Source organism: Ruditapes philippinarum, unplaced genomic scaffold (genome assembly GCF_026571515.1).
Source record: "Ruditapes philippinarum isolate M1 unplaced genomic scaffold, ASM2657151v2 ctg6366_1_1_1_1, whole genome shotgun sequence".
Classification (NCBI taxonomy): Eukaryota; Metazoa; Mollusca; class Bivalvia; order Venerida; family Veneridae; genus Ruditapes; species Ruditapes philippinarum.
In genome coordinates, this window is record NW_026851870.1 from 29,489 (window position 1) to 52,006 (window position 22,518).

General features: G+C 32.6%; 1 protein-coding gene across 1 annotated transcript; it reads left to right on the forward strand.

Moving 5' to 3' along the window:
- The first annotated feature begins 4,857 nt into the window (after positions 1–4,857).
- On the forward strand, positions 4,858–13,610 carry LOC132741738 (17-beta-hydroxysteroid dehydrogenase 14-like). The gene is made up of 9 exons (XM_060729994.1): positions 4,858–5,091; positions 6,128–6,166; positions 7,052–7,140; positions 8,436–8,502; positions 9,117–9,208; positions 10,160–10,264; positions 11,442–11,509; positions 12,320–12,416; positions 13,030–13,610. Exons 1-9 carry the CDS (start codon positions 4,989–4,991, stop codon positions 13,162–13,164), a joined length of 795 nt encoding a protein of 264 aa, XP_060585977.1. The 5' UTR covers positions 4,858–4,988; the 3' UTR covers positions 13,165–13,610.
- Positions 13,611–22,518: the final 8,908 nt, after the last annotated feature.

Below are 22,518 nucleotides of genomic sequence, written 5' to 3' on the forward strand. Positions count from 1 at the left end.
ACTTATCACAAATGTTCTTCATATTGAGTGAAGAAGTCTTGTGCAGATTGAAGGTCAATGTCACAAGAGGTTAAACTTCAAATAAAATATTAATATCTGTTTGTTGGCCCTGTATTTTGCTTATGCTATGAAATATAATGCTAAGTGGTCAGAGGATTTTTTAATTCTTGAGCCTGCTGGTCAACTTAGTCGCCACTTCTCACTTTTGGCGGTTTGGTATATGTGCGTTCGTCAGTCCGTGAGTCCGTCTAGATTTGTCCTGTATATATCTTGCTCATTCTTTGAAAGATAACAAAATAGTTTGATGTGTCACACGCAAAACCCAGGTCCGCCTCTAAATGGTCAAGGTCACACTTGGAATGTCGGCGCAAAACCGGTGTACGGTGCGTAAATTCTACATGCGTGACGTGATATTGATATAACAAATATTCTCCATAGTGAAGCGGAGTATCGCGAAAAAAAAACCCAGGTGTTTGTGGTAAAGGTAAAAGTCTTACAACGTGGTCAAATGTCAAATAACAAAATACAACATTCATTTATTAGCATAAATAATATACAGATGGATGGATTAAGCTCAACTAAGAATAAATGTTCTCGTTGTCTGCTGCAAAATGAAGGGCAATGTCACAAGAAGTCAAAGGTCAAATTAAAATATCAAAATGTGTTTGTCCGCACTGTATCTTGTTTATGCTTTGAAGTATTATGCTTAGTCGTCAGAGGACTTTTGTCGAGCAAATTTATATAAGATAAGGTCATAAACAATAGCTATGCACTGTTTTGTTGTAATTAAAAAATTTAAATTAAAAGTTATCAATAAAATAATAAAGCCACGCGGCTTTTACATGTAAGGTAAAGCTTTTTAAACGTTTGATTAAACAGGAGTCAGTATTGTACCGAGAAGAAAGTATTTTGTTCAATGAATCCGACTTGGCAACACTCCAACTGATCTGATGGTCAGTGCTTATACGGCATTGTTTAATGTATTTTCTGGTTCAGGTCTCTCTGTTGACTTTCATTACGTATGATGTAACTTTAAAGGTAAACTATGCTCACATTTGATTTTAGAATATATTGATAATTGCTACACAGTATATTTGAAAATATAAAATAAGCATGTATTAACTTCACACAAAATAGATATTTTATTTTTACAATGCCACTTACTATAAATATATAGTGTCATTAAAACTGGCAGTTTTGTTAAGGAAATACCAACTTTACGTTATCTGTATAAGGGGACGCGGCTTCCCATGCATAGTGATTTCATTTTGTCATTTAAATTAGTCATATTCAGTAAGAGTTCCATAGATTATTTTTTTGTGAATTTTTTTTTTGTCAGAATAATTATTCACTGTTAATTAATCACATACACAAGTCCATATGTATCAAGATTATCTAAACAAATATATTTGGGAACTTTCTGACATTAAACTGAATATGTTCTGATATGTTAAAGAAAGACTTCAAAACCGATCTTTTTCGTAAATGGTGCATTCGATAAGTATAGATCTTTTTCTCAAAATTTAGAAGAAAAGCTGAAAAATATTGTAAACAAATACCTTTTAACTTATTTCAACAAAAACGATATGGTACTTGATAGTGTTCTTGCATTTTATCCATAACATTTGTAGATATACAATAACATCTCAATATAAAGGTATTGTTACGACCCTGCTCTTGATATAGCCATTATAGGATCTCTCTTACAAGAACAGTCGATGTGAACTGTTGAGATCAATCTCACAAATAGGTTATCATAATTTCCTGCTGCTCCAGGTGACTGTCAATGTTTGCCTGTCAAACCCTCCGTAAGCTGCCTCTCTGCTTCCAGACTGCTCTCTGTGTGTGTGCCTGTCAGCTCTTGTGTATAATGCAATTCTGTGCTGTCTGTTTGTTTGTTTGTATGCTATCTGCAAAGATCTGTGCAGCAGACTGTAGCTACCCTCTCTGGGTGCTCGCCGTGACTGTGTGCCGTTCTTTTTCATGTATATCAAATATAGGTTATTCTGATAAGATATGAATCATATTTGCTTTATACATGTAGTTCGTTTGTTTGGTTAATATGCCGATTTTAAAACTTTTTTGGTCATTATTTCGACGGTCGATCCACCTAAATGGCTTTCTTGAATAACTAACCAGTAATAACCAATTTCTCCGCAAACGACCGACGAAAGTTACTATATCATTGTGATAAAGCCACCAAACATTTTAATAGAATAGGAAAAAATCTAGTCAAGTCAGGCAAGACTCTCATCTTTATTTCCCCTCCCGCGACCCTTGCAAGTTTTGGTAGGGTAATTAGGTAGATAAGATCTATTTTAATCATCATGGGCGGGTCCACTCGGGACGGATATTTAAATCTGAACCGCAACATATGACAGATATCATTATACTCACACTCCATTTACCACACTGTTAGAGCATGCTGGTTGATAGACTACATTTTTCTAGGGTTTACTTATTGTCACGACATGGCAATGGATAACGATAGAAAAGTCATATTCAGATTCTCGTGCATTGGTTATTTTTTTTTATAGCATAACGCTAACATTTAGCGCGTCTTAACGCTATGTTTGTACAACGCAAATGACATGATTGTATCATTTATCATATGAAACCTTTCGTTAACTTCGGTCCTGGATATCAATAAGTTTCAGTTTCAGTTTCATTTATTGGCAAACAGCAATACATTTGCCTTTGGCATTTACAAGAGTACCAGTATAAGTAAACTTGATTCCAAGATAAACAAAATTGTCAACAATTTCAATTTTTTCGTTATCTATATAGAAGTCAGGATATACAGTTTGTTTTTTCTTTTCAAATACACAAAATTTTGTTTTACTAACATTTATTTTCCAACCCCATTTCTTAGAATAATGTTGCACAGCATTAATTTGAGCCTGTAGGCTATTTTGATCTGTTGTAAATAATACAATATCATCAGCAAATAAAATAATATACCTAGACAAAAGTTCAAAGTCCCTTTCAGCCAAAGCATTAAAATCCAAATTTTCAGAAATATCATTGGTAAAAAGTAGAAAAAGTAGAGGAGACAAAGGTTCTCCCTGCTTTAAACCTATTGTTACATTAAAGAAGTCTGACATATTCATGTTATTTGACAATTTCACACAAGCTTGAACCTTTAAATATATACATTTGATCATATTTGTCATTTTACAGCTAATTCCTGATTGTCATATACACCATTTAACAATTTCTGGTTGATATCGTTAAACACAGAACACTTATTTTGTAATATATTTAAAAAAATCCCCATTTTCGGACGAATTCCATAAAATTTTATCAAATCCAAGTATTCGTCTTGTATATCTGATATAATATAAGAAAGACAAAAAGTTACTGGACAATGATCAGAATATTCATTAATATCTAAAACACACATATTTGATATACTATCATATCATTTTATATTTGAAATAACATAATCTACCAGGCTAGACACTGGTTTATTTCTATATACTGAATTATAAGTGCATTTACCATCATCTTTACGACCATTTAATATACACAAATTGTTCTCCTTGCAAAGATCTAGTAGTTTTGAGCCATAATTATTAAAACCATTGTCATGATTTTCACGCACAGGTAAATCAACCCCAGACATAGCGGACTCAGGTAAACCAACGTATCGGTCAAGATTTAGGTCAATGATATAATCCGGCAAAGTTCCCGTGCGGCTATTTAGGTCACCTACTAAATATACATCACCTTTATCATAATATTTACGTATTTCAGTGTTTAAACATTCGAAAAATTCAAAATTATACAAAATAGAATTAACATTTCTATAAACCGCCGAATCTTCAGGAGGTATATAACAAACACAGAAATAAGCATCTTTGTTAGACTGTAAACACTGTTTATCAATTTTAAACCAGATAATTCCTCTATGATCAATATTTAAAAGATGTATAAAGTTTTTGTAACAGTTTTTGTAGTATACGACAACCCCTCCGCTATAGCGCTTAGCTTTACTATTAGATTTCGGACGGGGACAATTAAAGCAATCATAACCGTCTATATGTACATTTTTACGAGAAGCATTCCAAGTTTCATTAAAAAGCAACACATCAAAATCACACACATAGTTAAGAAAGTCAGAGTCTTGTAATTTCGTACCTAAACCTTGTACATTCCATAAAAGGAACGATAACTGCCTCTGATCAGGTTCCTAGCTAGAGCTATAAACCGAGTTGTGAACCGTTTCTACAGTGTACATTTTATTTTCAATATACAGTTTGTCATATGACAAGAATGCTGATTTGCCATTTTTCTTGGCATTGATCATAACCGGAAGTAGAATTTTTCTGCGGTCCTGAGTCAATTTCGTAAATTGGTCGCTAACGCTGATCATCGGTTTTACCGGTGCTGTATGTTTGTCTCCATCCGTCGGTTCCGCGATTTCCGATGGCATAACGCCGGGAGTCTCCGATCCACCGGTGTCTGTCACCTGCGGCTTATTAGCACCGGGGGTTAATTTCTTATAATCGTTATACTTCTTCCATGTATCTTGTGCTTTCTGTTTTATAATAAGCTTATCGGGATAGTAGTTGAACATAACGACGATTGGTCTCGATTTATGACAGTCGTACTTTGCCCCAAGCCAGTGCGCTCGTTCAATTTTTTATAGTTTGATGGGCATTTGGTATGTCAAATACTTCACATAATCAAGCACAAGCTTGGTACACATATAATAAGATGGGGTTATCTAAAACGGTGCTATTTAAACAACAGTTTAACATTTCACACATGATTAGTGCAGGTGCATTAGTTTCAAACAACGCCGGTTTACACATTACAATGATAAATCTTGTCATTGAATTACTTGTGATAAAGCAAGATAACAAAATCACACACACTGTCCGCTACCAGTTCAGGACAGTATTATTCGAAACAGTTAGTAAATTCATAGAAAGGATTTATTTAGGACGTTTGGCTTGTTTAATACCTCAAAATATCTATAAAAAATGTCAGATGCTAATGGATTACAGAATTTAAGGTTTAGGAATAAAGTTGCCATTGTCACAGGCGGGTGTTGCGGCGTAGGTCGCGGTTGTGTCGATGTCTTAGGTAAAATTATTCATTCATTCATTCACTCACTCACTCACTCACTCATTCACTCATTCATTCATTCATTCATTCATTCATTCATTCATTCATTCATTCATTCATTCATTCATTCATTCATTCATTCATTCATTCATTCATTCATTCATTCATTCATTCATTCATTCATTCATTCATTCATTCATTCATTCATTCATTCATTCATTCATTCATTCATTCATTCATTCATTCATTCATTCATTCATTCATTCATTCATTCATTCATTCATTCATTCATTCATTCATTCATTCATTCATTCATTCATTCATTCATTCATTCATTCATTCATTCATTCATTCATTCATTCATTCATTCATTCATTCATTCATTCATTCATTCATTCATTCATTCATTCATTCATTCATTCATTCATTCATTCATTCATTCATTCATTCATTCATTCATTCATTCATTCATTCATTCATTCATTCATTCATTCATTCATTCATTCATTCATTCATTCATTCATTCATTCATTCATTCATTCATTCATTCATTCATTCATTCATTCATTCATTCATTCATTCATTCATTCATTCATTCATTCATTCATTCATTCATTCATTTCATTCATTCATTCATTCATTCATTCATTCATTCATTCATTCATTCATTCATTCATTCACTCACTCACTCACTCACTCATTCACTCATTCATTCATTCATTCATTACAGTGTTATGTATACTGACTTTTTAAAACGAAAAACTGCATTAACACGTTAATATACACAGTGTCCTGTTCTATATATTGGCTACACATTTTGATTTTTGTTTTGTTGAAAGATACGTTATCCTGTGATATAACACGTCAAACAGGTTCTTAACCATGACCCGTGCACTATTTTATCAATTTTGAAAAAAAAATCACAAATTGAAACAGAACATCGGTGTCTAATAACCTTTTTGTAAAATAAACGAAATACCGTCTTCAAAAACAGTCTATATAGAATGTTCCTGGTACGTAACAATTTTTTTATAGTTTTAAATTTTATTTCTAGTTGATGAAGGTGGAAAGGTTGCAGTATTGGATATAAACGGTATGAATAAAGGCCAAAATATGCATACAGTCAAACCTGTTTTAAAGACAACCTCTGAATAGAGATCACCATGTGCATAAAGGTCACTCTGAGAAACCCTTCATCAATTTTAAAGAACACAATACTGTACCTCAAAATAAAGACCACGTATCTATGATAAAGGACATTTTCGATCCTCCCTTGGATGGCCATTGTTAACAGGTTTGACTGTATGACCTTTCAACTTACAATTACCCTTAAAGGGACTCCACTGAGTTTTTTTGACATGATGAGACTGAAAATAGTTTTTTCAGATAAATGAGCCATTTGATATAGGTATAAACCACTAATTTTTGTGCAAAATTTCAGATCATTCGCGCACTTCGTTTTTCCAGAATAATAATTCAAATTGTAAAAAATGACCCATCTTGAAAAGCGTTTAAACGCTTTTTACTCAAATCGGGCTAAGAAAAGCATAAAAATACGATTTTCAATTTATTTCAAAGTATATTTCTTAACTATCTCTGCATATATTTATGTTTAAAGTGCCCCAGCTCATTTATGTAAGGAATTCAAATGTTATGTTTTTAGACTTTTAAAGCTCAGTGGAGTCCCTTTAAAGATTGACCGTTCTAAATAACTGTGTGTGAAATTCAAGTTTAATTGAACTGTCATTATTGACTGTTTGATTGATTGCTTTATTGATTGATTGATTGATTGCTTGCTTGATTGATTGCTTGCTTGATTAATTGATTGATTGATTGACATCCATAATTATTAAATGAGTCTTTGTTGTCTGATAGTTTTTAGATAATTAGCAGAATCACATTTAGTTTCTATTGGTATGCATGCAATTTAATGATACATTTCATTAATTTCATCACAAGTGATTTTGTTTTATCCTAGACGAGGTAGGAACGTCATTAACCTCAGATGGCCTGCCCGGTGAATTATTTTTCATACACTGTGATATGAACAAAGAGGACGACATAAAGGTATATCTAACATTAAGATATCATTTATAGATTTTGAGCAGACATAGCACTATTTGTCTAACCTCTAACTAACCTTTAATACGGTTTGTGACCTAATAACCTGCCCGACAAATTTTATTCAAAATAAGATGATGTGAACAATATCTCAACCTCTGTAAACTTTACCAAATGATATCATAGTCACTTTATTTTTGGTATGGATGGGTTTCTGTTATGGGACAGATTTCGACCAATATCCTTACGCACAGTTCAAAATCGAATATTATCGAAAATTGTTAAGTTATTAAAGATAAAATTTTCTATATTTTTCAGTCAGTATTTTGCCATGATCCCCTCCCCCCACGAAAAAAAACCAACAGCAATTAATGGCATTTCCATGGTAAAATATCCGTAAATACAGAGAGTCGACCTAAATTCACTTTATATGGCACTTATATTGGATAGGTTGGGTGGTGTAGAATGGTAATATTTTGGACACTTTTTAGGCCCATTATGCTTTCATTTTTATTTCTCAAAAGCTTTATATTATTGGTGTCCTGTTATAGCTTCTTAAAGGATACTCACTGGCAAATTACTTAAACCATCTTTTGCCTCTGTTTCTATTTGAAACAAGTACAATTAGAGTGATTTAGAATTTTGTATGGAAGTCAACATACTACTTTGATTACAATTTGCTGCCTAAATGATTTATACTTGCACATTTAGCGTTGCATTCTCTTGCTAACAAGCGTCTAACATACTATAAATTATTATTTTAACGTTAAATTACTCATTTTTGCCATTTCCAAAGTAGATTTCTTTTATTCATTTCTGAGACATAACGTGCCTTTTAAGGTTTTATTTACCAATAGTCACGTGAATGCTATAGCACACGATTACATGACCATTAAACAACAAAATAAATAAATAAAATAATTAAGAATAAATAAATAAATCTTTATCTTCATCGTAATTTATTAAGCAATCGTTTAAACAAGTTAAAGATATTTTAGGGTCTGGGTCTGTACTGATAAATACATAAAGAAAATGACTAGATCTATATAATGACAAAATGAAACCGATCGCAAAATATTTAATTAAAGCATGGTTTCGGCTTTCCTTTTTTTCTATTTCTTGCAAAAGTTTTGAATGAGTTATTTAGAGCTAGCATTTAGTATATACGTACTTTGAATAACAAACAACATCAACAATAAAAAAAGAAACAACCAACATTTATTAACTTTTCGCAAGAAATACTTTGATTTTCATATTTTCTGCAGCAATCTTTAAAAATTCGTTTTATGTTATATTTTCAGAGTGCTATTGAAAAGGTGGTAGAAAAATATGGCCACATAGACTGTTTGGTAAATAATGTTGGAACAAGTAAGTTACTGTATCATTTGTTGAAATGACGCCAACACCATTCTTGCATACTTCTTTTGTAATAATATAAGTCAACAGGTATGGCCCGCAGTGTAATTCTATTACACTATTCTCAATAAATTAGAATTTCAATTGCTTCTGTTTAATGTAATGCAATAATGTGCTTGTTAATAAGCTAAAAGGCCCATCAAGCCTCAAACGGGTAATATATGCATTTTTCAAATTCTTTCTATTCTTGATGCCTTGATACTGTTTTTTGCTGTTGTTTTTATTGTTTGATTTTTTTCTTCTTTTTTTTTAAATTTTGATAATTGCTCATATAGCTGGGACATCGTTCTATTCCTTTACCTTTTGGCATTAAGTTTAGTTGTATATTAAATCAGTGATTTGACCGGAACTCAAAATACCACTTTGTTTACATTTTTGTTTTTTCTTCCAGCAATTATCTCATATTCGACGCTATTGCTTCAGGGGATAAGCATCTAGATCGCCTTAAGTACAACATTTCGAAACACATTTATCTTTGTCATTTTCTTAAGAAAGATAAAAAGTATATTTAATTTCATTTTTGTTAAGTTGGAGATATTTATATCGCAAATAATTGTATATTGCAGATCCCGGGAGCAATCCAATTGATAAACTCACCGTGCAAGGTTTTAGAGATTTGCTCAACACTAATCTTGTCAGCTATTTTGCAGCAAGTAAGGTTAGGCGATGTTAAATTTGTAAACATTCCAATATATTATTATTTACCATTAGTAAAATACCTAAGTTAGTAGAGAAACATCTTTACTTCACAAGCAATTTCATTTTTTTAATTGCGCCAAACTCACAAAATTTAAATCACAAGTTAGTATGAATTATTTTCCTATAGCAGCCTAGTCGCCGATGAGACGGCCATGGATTTGTCATTTCCAATTGCTAAAAGTTTCGAATCTAACCTCGGTTCCTTTCGTACGATCCTATCATTCGTCGTGGAATTATGGTCCTTGTATACGGGCATATCTACCTTGCCCGTATATTGATGTATTTGATTTCCGTATCATTTTATTCATGATTCAAAACATTAACGTACATATTAGGTGTGTACAATGCATTGCTGTAAACGAAAGGTAGACTGACTCAGGCGTGTTCCGGAGACGAAAAACTCTTTCCAGATTTATCTCTAATTGTATGCTTTTCGTGCGGTTTGATGAGTTATTTTCAAAAAAGTGATAGACTACGAGCTTTTATTAATCGGTACATATAGACTAACAATTTGGTAATTTTGCGATGAAACCGAAGCCGCTCCTTCTACTTATGACAGTATTTTAGTCCCTTCTTTTAAGAGTACGTGTCACGTGTTTTTGACAAAAGATCAATATGGCGGTTTATTCTTTCCTTATCCCGGGCTTATCCTATTGGCTTGTATAAAACTAACTAATACACGCGTAGGTTAATAGCACAACATTTATTTCTGTTACTGGCACGTAATGTATCTTCGTGATTACTTATTTCATTTGGTCATCAAATTTGCTTGAAATTCGGACAACATATCGCTTCAAGAGAAGGTCACATGACACAACGAGTCAATCCCTTCGTTTGATTGCTTTCATCTGACAGTTCTTTTCTTACCCTGTCACAATTGATGTGCAGCTAAAATGTTTCTTCGTTTCAGTACGCTTTGCCCTATTTACGCAAGACTAAGGGTTGTATTGTTAATACAGGAAGTATTGGCTCATCGGCAGCTGCACTAGAGATGCCTTCGTATTGTGCCTCAAAGGTAGGTATAGTTTATTACACCCGTTTTAGCCATGTGCTCTTAATATAACATTAATATGCGTTACATTTCGCAATGTATTTCTTATCCTGTTAATATAATATTCAAGCCAAAAATTGACGCAGCAGATTAGTTTAAATATTATTCACCCGAAGAGATGGGTAACAGCTAGTCATCCGTCCGTCTATCGGATAGAAAAAGACTATCCTGTCCGCACTATATCTGTTATTTTCCATGCTCAATAGGCATTTGTTTATTTGACTGTGACTACGTGCATAACGCGAATTTCGAACGCAAAACTTCACTGTCAAGGTCACAGCTCACAGAATAGAAATTGAACCAAGGCTTACTGTCTCTTTTAAAGCGTGAAGGGGAGAGTGGGTATTCTTGATAGTATTTCCCTTCATTGAGCCGATGAGCGGAACCAACATTCAAGTTGCCCACAAATGATAGTAGCAGCACTTTTAAATCTCAACTAACACACCTGTAACCGTTTGTTGGACATTTTATTGAGACGAAATGCAGAAGCCATGTTTCGTGTGCCGGCATTGATGTCAAAGTCATAATTAAGTTAAAATGTTTTTTGTTCCCATTCTGACCGTCGAAATATTTTTTGGACACACGTGCTACATTGTTCAAAAGTTTATTTCTATGAAACAATGTGCAAAGATAATAGCTTATGTGTGGTGGTTGTCAGTATGTTTCGGCCCGTTGGCAATATTTTGTCCTCTCTCTCAAACTACTTGTTGTGCTATTTCGGTTAAATGTTTGGTTTTTAAGCAAACAGAGTGCAAGACGTACATTTAAGGCACACAATGGTTGAATTAGTTCCAATTATACATAATTCGTGCATATTTCATGTACGGGCAATTACTTTTGGAAGCTTACTGAAAATGAAACATTATTTTGGGCGTGTTCATGAACCGCATATATTTTCATTTCTGGTTAATAAATAGGGGCTTGTCAAATTATTTTCATTTCTGTCAGTATTATCAAGAATGTTAAACTCTTTGCTTCTGAATAAACTTTAATTGATTTTTCATCTTGTTATCCCTTGTTCAAAATACTGTTTTATGTTTACACATTTAAATCAACCATTTCGGTACGGACATAAGTATTACCTAGATATTCATTCTGCAATTGACTGATATTCTTTTTGTTATATTTTTCTATCTTTCAGGGTGGAACAATTGCATTAACTAAAGCTTTGGCAATTGATGAGGCGAAACATGGGGTTCGTGTTAATGCGTAAGTTATCTCAATTTATAATTATTTCAAAGACAGAAATATATTTACTGGTCATTGTATACAATTTTACAACACCATATAAATGCAGATTCGAACATGGTTTCTTTCTGGCGATTTTTAACCCTTACAACGTTGTATATCTTAAATCTGACTTATCCATCCGCCAATCTTGGCAAAACCATTCATCATTATTTGGAGAAATTTCAAAATATGTACTGTCAAAAAAGTGAACAGACCATGGTCATGCGGCACAAACTGATCTTGATCTGAACTTGTTGCACTGTTATAATACGTTATCGGCAATGGTTATAGTAAGGAAAACTCCAAAACTCTGATACCATATTATTTGAAAATTATTTTAAGAAGTCCATTATTTATCATTTGTACTGAAGAAATAATATAATATATGTTCTATGGGAACTCTCCGCCGATTGATTCTTAAGACTTGCTTCAAATGTGCAAGAACCGATATTGTTTAGCATTTGCCATCAGTATAGACAGACTGGTAAAAAAATCTGGTCAAGCCTCTAAACTGTTTGTTGATAGTTGTATTCTGACATAAAGCCTTTTTAAACATCAAATAAAAAGGTCCAATTTCAAAGCTGGAAAAAATCCTTCACACAAATTCAGCAGGTAAAGATGGGCAGTTTGAAGACAGTGTTTCTCCTTGGTTATAAAGCTTAGGGAAACTGGACTTAGCCTATGATACTAAAGAAACATGTGTTAAGGGCGCACATGTGATTATATTACCATTCTACTTACTAACACTTTGCCACATTTAGTAGATTGACATTCTCTTACTATTTTAAGGGTATCACCTAGCATAGTAGACACACCATTATTTAGGAAGGTAATAAAAGAATGGGGTGAGGAGCAGGCACAGATCGATATGTTAGCCTCGTTTACGGTATGGCCTTTCAATTTACTTTGATATATTTCATTCTGGTAATGTCATGCATTGCAGCCAAATAAAAGATAAAAGATCTTTCATATTACAGACCTTAGATCAAGGTAAATCAGCCTAATAAGCACAATACGAAGAGCATCGGAGCTGTACTTAAGGGGTCGGGTCGCTGGTGTGATCCTCAGTCAGGACAAAATATCTCCATGACAATTGATTTCTGACAATAGACTTTTGTCTCTCATCGCTTATTCCGAAATTATGTGAGATTATCAGTCTTTCACTAGCAGATAATTACTGGTAATTTATCCCGCAAAACCGATTAGGTGGACCTAGCGCCAAGGTTAACAAACAATTTGTTAAAATCGGCATTAACCAATCAGCCAAATCAAACCATACCAAACCGCAGTAAGAAAATCAGTCGTTGAATACGACAAAGTCTTGCATAAAGTTGCTTTAATAAAAGGATCTTATGCTTACTACAGGTACTTACTAACTGTTTAAGGCGATAATAATATTATTTTTCGGTTAACAAATACACAGTTTCCACAGAGAATGTGCAATATATTTATTATAATGTACACAAACATTCACTGTATAAAAATTATTACAATTTCAGCAATTAGGTCGTTTGTCGTTACCCAGGGAGATAGGTAAAGCATGCCTTTTTCTTGCCGTGGATGCAACTTTCACGACGGGAGAAGAACTTATGTGCACCGGTGGATCGGAAATTGGATATGGCGTTAAACAATAACTACGTTAAGATATGTGTGGTAAAAGTACGAGTTTGAACCGTAAAACACGAGAATGACAGTTCAGAAGTTATTTGTACATCATAGGGCATTTTTTAATTGATTATGATTGTCAGACATAATTTAAATCATAATTGTACCGAAAAATACTCTATTTTCCTTTGGATATGAAATATAATCATTCATTATGTTACATAGTTGATAGCACTGTAGGAGCACTTTGGCTCGGAGCAAATGTGCTCCTACATAGCACGATGGTAATTTTTTCTTCTAGCGCAACTATTTCTATGGTGTGCATGCGTGGGAGCCTCTCTATATTTTAGATCTATACCGGTAGGCCTATGACTCTAAAATGTGTCTGCATTCCAGGACAGACTGACGCAACTCATTTGCATTGTAACGCTTTTCTGAACATGGCGATAGGTTCATGGTACAGGCAATTCGATCAAAAATATTTAGATATTAAAATATATGTCCGTATGATGTATGCAGGAATTACGAAATCTATCTACAAATATGGTGTTATGGTGTAGGTATGCGTCCACGCCTATCACGTGGTTATATGAGTCATGTTAACGTCATGATAGATTCATCAACTATTGAAAATTGGTTACCAAATAAGTGGATTTCACAGGTGGCTGATTTGTGCCATTCGCGTATTCGCCCCGCGACCCCGCCAAGCGAAAAGTCGAGAATTATCAAGTTAAAATGGCGGGGGCGCGGAGCAAAAAGTCGATAATTAGCAGGGGCGAGGGGCAAAGTTTGATAAATAAAACTTTGCCCCGCGGGGGCGCAGAGCGAGATTTAAAAAATAAAACGGCGTTTTTTTCGCTCCGCGCCCCGCCATATTTCAACTTGTTAATTCTCGACTTTTCGTTTAGCGGGGTCGCAGGGTGAAAACACGCTCGTTATTTGGGGCGCGGGGCGAAGTTATATATTTCAAACTTCGCCCGCGCCCTCGCTAATTAGCGTGTTTTCGCTCCGCGCCCCCACCATTTCTTGACTTTTAGCTATGCGAAAACACGAATGGCACAAATCAGCCACTATAATTTCCTTAGGTAAACTCTATCTGATATATATGGAAACCGCCACGGCAGAATTACGCAGAAGGTTTAACTTTCCAACTTTCTATGTTCTTTCTTCAGCCACCGTTTACTTGAGAAACAATTTGATACTTTACGGAAATACTTTGACAATTAAACATAAGGAAATACTTGTATTTGAAAGAACTTTATAAACAAGACATTATCACTATGTTATGGAAACAAGTTTATGTAATGAAACGATAGACGTAATAGTCCAGATTGTAATAGGTCACTACATAACACAGTTCTACATTATTATTGATTACACCCTCTTTTCTGTTTACATTAAGTCCGAGGTTGTTATTGGTAATATTAGCCGAGATAAGAGCCAAAAATAGATCTTGCACACTTATAGTTTTGTCATGACTATGGTGGATAGATTATGGAAAAATAAGGAAAATATTGTGATTGCATCAACATTAAAGTTTTAGTCTGCAAATCATCAAGATGCAGGCAAATTAATGATAGGACAAATTAATTTTTTTATTGTGGTTGTTATCTTTCATTGATCTGTAGTGACCAATATCTGCCCGTACTTAAATAGTGACCAGCTATTTTTCATCCCTTGTTTCTACGTCGTCAAATATATTCTCCCCTACCATATATCGGCAGTTATAAATATATTTCGAAAGTCACCAATATTTTCCAGTCATTAAATAACCTCCGTTCTTCCATGATGACATATACCCCTCTACTTCAATCCAAGACCAATATCTTCAAAAGTGAACATTATCTCTCCCCCCCCCCCCCTAATTACCATTGTGCCCAATATGATAACGTATTTCAGTAGTTACAAAAAACCCCGTGTTTACATTTGTTTCTGTAGTTTTTACGGCAATCTTCGAGCATTTTGGGTCATACCCTGGTATTCGATAGACATAAACGGATATCAGTTATTAGCAATTTCTCCGTAAGTGACCCACTACTTTCTTAATCACCGATAAGAGACAATGACCATTAGATTAATATTGTTGTCAAAAAGTTATGCAGTTTTCATCAGAAGGTTTCATATAAAATTCATCAAAACATCTTGATAATAAATGTAAATAATTGTTGGTATTATACAATATGTCATGTATTGATATTTTTACATTAAACCACTTAATTTTAGCCAGTAGTTTACAGACACTAGTATTTCTAAGTGTTTTCATTGAACTATCCCACAATTAAAAAAATCAATTTCAAGGTTAAACAGAAGCAATGAGAATATTATAAATTTGTTTATGTTTTTCTTGAAAACTAAAAACAATGACCATCTTTTCAGTCAACAGCTGACTTGTTTCTAATTGTGTGCTCTTAATAGTAAGGTTTTTTTTTTCCTTGTTAGTTTTGAATGAATAAATTTTCTAAATTCGTGTTGTGGCTATATTCAGTAATTGATAGATGTACATATTTCTAATATTGCACTAATTTCCCCAATAATTTCCGTCGAAGTCCTTGCTGTTTTTTGAAAATATGTTCTCCAAAGCTCAGGTGCCAGTTCATGCCTGAAATAAGGCATTTAGGGGCTCGCCCATCTGTAAGCCCGAAACTTGCCATATGACCTTTACCGTGTTGGTGCGATGAAAATCCCAAACGAAATAAAACAAATTATCAAAAGGTTGCAGATGAACTCGACTTTACCTCGAAACAAAACAAGGAAATAATCATTTATTTAATTGTTTGACGAAAAGTGAATAAAAAATTAATTTAATTATTATACTGTTAAACCTATCAAATATAAAAACACATACGATCTGAAACAAAATTTTGTTGATGTTTGTTTTATTTCTAACCAGTGAAAAATACATCATTATCACATACTTAACAATTTTGCATAGTTGATGTCCGCATTTTAAAAATAACTAAATAATAACCTTTTTTTTGCATCATACCCTTTTGTAGGAATAATAAAATGCCCTGGAGATATTATTGATTTCTACAGCTAACGTATATGGCCATGAATTGTGCTTATAACATTATAACATTCAATTGTTGACTTATTGAAATGAGAAGTACTCTGACTTAAAAGTGAAAAAAGATGAAGAGTAACTATCAAACAAAAACATCATAAGTTCATTTGATCTTTCCTTTTGATTACATGCACACAATGCAAGAGAGAGTTTTTAAATTTTGTTACTCAAAACCTGAAAAATATTTATTATTATTTAATTTATAACGTAAATGAAAAGATTACAAATAAAATATTGTTAGAACTAAAATTCACGTTTCAGTTAACTTTTAAAATTTAACGCTACATTTGATGATATTTGTTGTATTCTATAAATACAAGAATTATTTTCATCGAATGGTATTTAGATAAATATTTCATAAGTGCCAGTAGACCGGAGTGAAATATAAAAAAATTCATACCACAAGATAAAAATAAGTCATGTATTATTAGAAAATCTTGAATTTCCTGTTTATTATATACTTTTCTCTTTTTCAATATTATGATTTAAAAGAATTCCCTTTTAATTTTGTGTTTTGACTGAATTTGGAAAAAGTAGACCGGCCAAACACAAGTGAAAACACATATGTTTCTTCGTAATAGAAATCATGATGTACCTTACAAGATCTACACAATTCAACGTTGTACAAAAACGAATTTGCAATGGAATCTTACAAATGGTGTTTTAACGACCGGCTCCTAGAATATGGTGTTTTTATACACTTTATATAGACAAAGAACAAATCGATGTTTTCAAAAATGGCCATGCCATGCGGAGGTTTCTCGGACATGTTATTGGGGTTAGGGCTTTGATGCTCTTTTTGTACAAAGAAGACCCTCTAACGTTGTACAAAAACGAATTTGCAACGAAATCAGAGTAATGGTGTTTAAACGGTTGGCTTTAGAATATGGTGTTTTTTTAACGAAAATTCATGCCCTTTATATAGAGAAAGTCACCTTCAAAACGGTAATCAGGTTGGGGTTCTCACGAATGATCTAAAGAAGTAAACATATTCCTAAAAAAAAAATTGTAATTCTGGTTAAAGTATAATGTCGTAGCAGTCGTATGCGCTAATTCATTTCTGTAAATTTGATTAAGAATATAATACTTTGGTTCGTTTCCTTACTGTGTTATTCGCTTTGGCAATAGCGTTGCGCAGATTTGGCGTTACTTTTACGATATTAACACATGTCTGCGTTACTGGATAGGTACGTTGTTCAACCTGCAATCTTGTGTTTTACTATCTCATTGTTTATGAATGCGAAATACAGTTAGAGAGAAAGAGACTGTTAAAATTCTTACTCAAACGTTTTGTCATCCGGTGAACATTTTATATTCTTTATGGAGTTAAGTTTTGCCATCTTTGTTACTTAAGGGAAAATGTATTTACATAATTATTTTAATGATTCGAATGCAAAACCTTATACTCCTATAAATAAAGATTGTTCGGGAAGGGTATGTCAGTATTATGATTATATGTAGCTAGTAAATATATAACGCTTGAATAGCAAAGATTGTAAATTTCAACTTTTCTGCAGTTATATAATCTAACTTGAACGTAACAATAAATACGATGAAACACACCGGACTACTGATATCTCAATCATTTTAAATATTAAACTGCATAACAATATTATTGTTACTGAAGTTTCAATAGTAAACAGCAAAGAAAACGAAGGACTATTTTAAGTTTCTCTACTTTATTGTTTGTTTAATGAGCTAATGAAATAAGAAAACAAGTTGTCCATTCACAGCTGGTTATCAGACTGAGAGAAACTACAAACAACAAGTCAATAGACCCTTGTCTGATTTATGTTTACAATTAAATGTTTCTCGGATTGTTAAAGTAAATACATAAAATAAAGAGATTTCCTGGCAGATATCTGTACTCGTATATCAGTCGTTAAAATAAATAATAAGAGCTTAGATCAGCTTGGTGATCTAATGATAACGGTAGAAACATGAGGTTTTGAGTCTGCTCGCATGATTTTACAGACTATATCATCTACAATACGTTTTGTTGGATATAATAATTAAAATTATGATATATGTTTGCTGATAAAGATAAAAAAGATAGAAATTGACAGTTATGCTAATTGGTTGCCAATAGTCTGTATAATATTAGGATAAAGAAAATTGTATGAGATAATTACACAAGAGGAAACAATATTTCTATACAAGCTGAAGCAACATATATTTCTACATAAGTACATTTTTATTATGATATCAGCGACACTTTTTCGTTTTACTCGAATATATTAAAGTTTACCGTTCATGTATTTCATTAAACATTGTTTATATAAGAACGAATTGGAAAATGTCATAATGTGTATGCGACCGGATAGCTTACTTGGTAAAGCGATGTCTTCCGAAGGTCTCAGGTTTAAGTCCTGGTAATGCTTAACATTTTTTCTCTCCATTTGACACCTGGCTCAGCACTGGGGAAATTCACATTTTTTTCTGTGAGCGTTAAAAATCGAGGACGAATTTCAATTTTGCGGGATATTTCACGTGATTAAATTGTTTGACAAATTACTAGAGGAATGTTTAAGTGGCCGAGTAGCTGCTCAGTAGATAGAACTGCGAGGTGTTGTATACACTTTATATTATTTCTTACCCTGTGCAGTATAGTATGCCTTAACATGATTACAATCATACTTTGACCTGGTATATGTTTGATACCAGGGAGGAACATGCATATATCAGTACCAATGTTAGACTACATGTAATAGACCCTTTTACAGTACGATTTTTCCATAGCAACGTATGTTCCATTTCGCGCATGCGCATTCTGCGTAGGCCAAAAGTGCAATAACGATAGCATACATTTAGTGCACTTAGAGTCTTTGAAAGGCGTGATTTCAAGTTATGTCACCCAGAAAAAAGAAATTTTGGGATGAATTCAAGCGGTAAGTAATTAAAACGTGAATTGATATTTATAACAAATATATACAAAATTAGCGGGACTAATAATTCAACGACCAAAAGTCCTCTGTTCAAGGTATCATTAGGTGACTTTTTCATCAGTAATTTAAATGAAAACAGCAGGGTGTTAAAGATCACACTTTATTACCCATGTATTACATTATATTACACAATTGCTATTCCTTTGAAAGTGGATTGGCAAGGCGGTAAGACTTAGTGTCAAACAGATTGGCACGTGACCGGTAGTTATTTGCCAGCTACTTAACAATATCATTCAACCGGGTCGTTTTAGTACCATGACATAGTTAATAACATAAAATTATGAAAATGATTAATCGTAATTTAAGTAATTTTTATTTATATTAATCTCATAAATGTTTATTGATTTTGTGAAGTGACAAATAGTGTATGTGACGTGCATTTACATGTGTTACAAGGAACCGGACAAAATGTGAGTTATTCCACCACCCATCTTAACTTCACAAGAGTTTGAAAAATTATATAAATATATTATGTGACTTAAAAACTTTCTGTTTGGCATCTCAGTCAAGTTGGATCAAGGATAAAATTAGCTAAACTGAAAATCTAAAATGCATTATATCACGTGTTCCGACTTTTTTTCAGAATGATATTTAACCTCGATTTTAAATGTTAATAAAATTTATATAAAAATGTTATATATTATATGTAATAATTAAAAATATTTTTTTTTAATATGGACGTTTTCAGCAACAATTAAATTGACTTCTTTATTTGCTAATATATATTTCCACATATTTGTACAACAATAATCTCAATGTAAGGTCAGTGATCGTAATGGGGAATTCTTAAACAATCGTCTTTTCCATGCCTTTTTTTGGGCAGTCTTGGCCACAAAGCTATGAAGGCATCTTTTGTGTTTCTGTTAAAAGCTATTTTATGTGATTTTCTAATTTTTACCTTAAACAAACTTGGAATTGTCTATGAATTTCTACTTCATTTCTATGTAGGACATGGCTTTTTTGTCCTACGCAAATTGCGCATGCGCGAAAAAATACTACTTCTGGTCATTTTTTCATAGCAACGGACCGCGTCGTAAAAAGGTCTATATGAAAAATGAAAATTTTCATCTTATATTATGTCACGTTTCTTGACTCATCTTTTTCTTGCATGACATCTGAAATGCACAATTAAGTAGATAATTAAGTCAGTAGTTATTATTGAAAAAGATCTTTTTTGTCTGAAGGATTATTACATTAATTAGCATTTGTCTAGTGTTTTGTCAGCTGTAATATAGACAAATTTGGGACAATTATCAGTATAAAGCTTGAGATATACCTTATTAGTGAGCGAAAATCTTTAGTAATATTTGACGATTCGTTTGTACAAGTATTTTTCAGGATTTTTAGCTGCGTTCCTTGAACGGTTATTTTTCTCATTGATTATTGCAGTATCTGTCTTGTTTCACTTTCGTATCATGTACCTGGTATTGATGAGCTATAAAGTATATATTACATGTAATGTCATTCATGAATTGATACAAAATTATATAGATGTTTTGTTTTGCTATAATAGCTTTCGTTCGTTGAAGAATTTTGAAAATATTTTTCAAGTTTCACTTCGATTAATATAGAAATAAACATTATGTAACATTAAGCTAGAAAACTAGATCGATTAAAAATAGAGTAAATATTCGAATAGATACGAGTACTTTGAATAATGATACTGTGATATTTAGAGATTGATATTAAAATCAAATGAAAGAAACAGTTGTCTTACTTCTGACAAATGATAGTAATTGCGACCAATTGTAGACTAAATCATTTTGTAACTTCTAATTTTACATGAAATTGTATTATTTTCCATTTTACTGCAAAATAATTATGTAAATCAGTCAATCATATTGCATGTTACCCTTAAACCCCGTGTCGTAATACCGAGTTAAAGAGTTTAATATGTTATACATATAATATTATGATTATTTTGACACGCACGTCACGAATAGTAAAACTTGGGAAAAGGATTGACAGATTGGTTAACTTTTCCGCTAAGTTCAAATCACATCTTAACATTGAAACTATAAATTGAAGTAGATTGAATATATACTAAGCGTTTAAGTGGTTATTTTAATGTATCTGTACTAACGGTAGTTTAGTTGAAGACAAAATACAAGACAAAACAAGACTAAAATAGCAAAAAGCACACGGAATATAATCACAACAATTTTGTTTAAAATATCTTAAGCTTTCTTCAAATAAATTAATAATTCAATTTTATTTTTTATTTTATTCATTAAGAAGTTAGCTAAAAATGTTTGTTTCGAGAAAACAAGCTCTGTTCTTGAAGAAAAAAATCATGTAGCCAAAATTCTCAACTGACAGAAATTTGAAGGAAACAATGGTGTTTGCGTCTGAATGGATTCACAATTAGCGATACAACAGATATAAATGTGTCTGATCTATAAATGTGTTTATCTTAAACGTATAGTATGTAGAATTATGTAAGTAATGAAATAAATCAGAGATTCTAGGCAGATTTATTGGCATTTTATCATGCGGGTGTCGTAAAACTAACTCACAATATCGATAACGTCTATGATGTAAAGATTCTCCAGTTAATTTGTTAATGATGTGGGTGGTTATATTATGTAAAGAGCAATAGGATAAAGCTTGTAACTCACTTTAAAAGACTTCGTCTGTGGTATATTAATTATTCATGAGTCATAGACTCGTAACTTTAGGTTTTACATCACGACTTACGTTATCATCATTGGCCTACACTTATATACAGTTTAAGGTATTAGGTATACAGTTTAACTATATGTTTAGTATTTTGACAATCACATTCTAGTAGAAAACGCTGAAATTGTTTGTGATTGACTTTGTTTGCATTTAAACATTGACATACAAGTCTGTAAATGATAAAGTTAATAGCAGAAAATGAAATGGTTTTAGAAAAAGCTAAATACATCGTCTGCTTACAGTGCAAGTAGCGCAAAAATGCAAAGAAATGTGTGATTTGTGTTTATTGTTCGCCTTAGTATGATATTTTGAAATTAATCGTAAGAGCGCAACGTACAATGTAAGCAAATGTAAATAAACATTTTATCAACACATTACTATAGAGCGTTTCTTGGGAAAGCGATGAGGACGTTATATCTTATAAAAATCAAAGTCAAAAATTGAAGAATTTGCGTAACTTTAATTATGGTTCCAATTCAATGAATCATTTCTAAATGTCTTGTACGAATATTACTTTTTTCTTGGTTCATTTATCTTTCATTATTTTAGTTTGTTTATTTATCCTTCATTATTTGTAAACATGGCACTTTAAAGAAACATGAACATTAGACATAGATATATCATTGTGAACATCTTTTACCTTGATTGTGTATTAAAATGCTTGCTATAAACTTTATATTAGTCTTGTTATTATT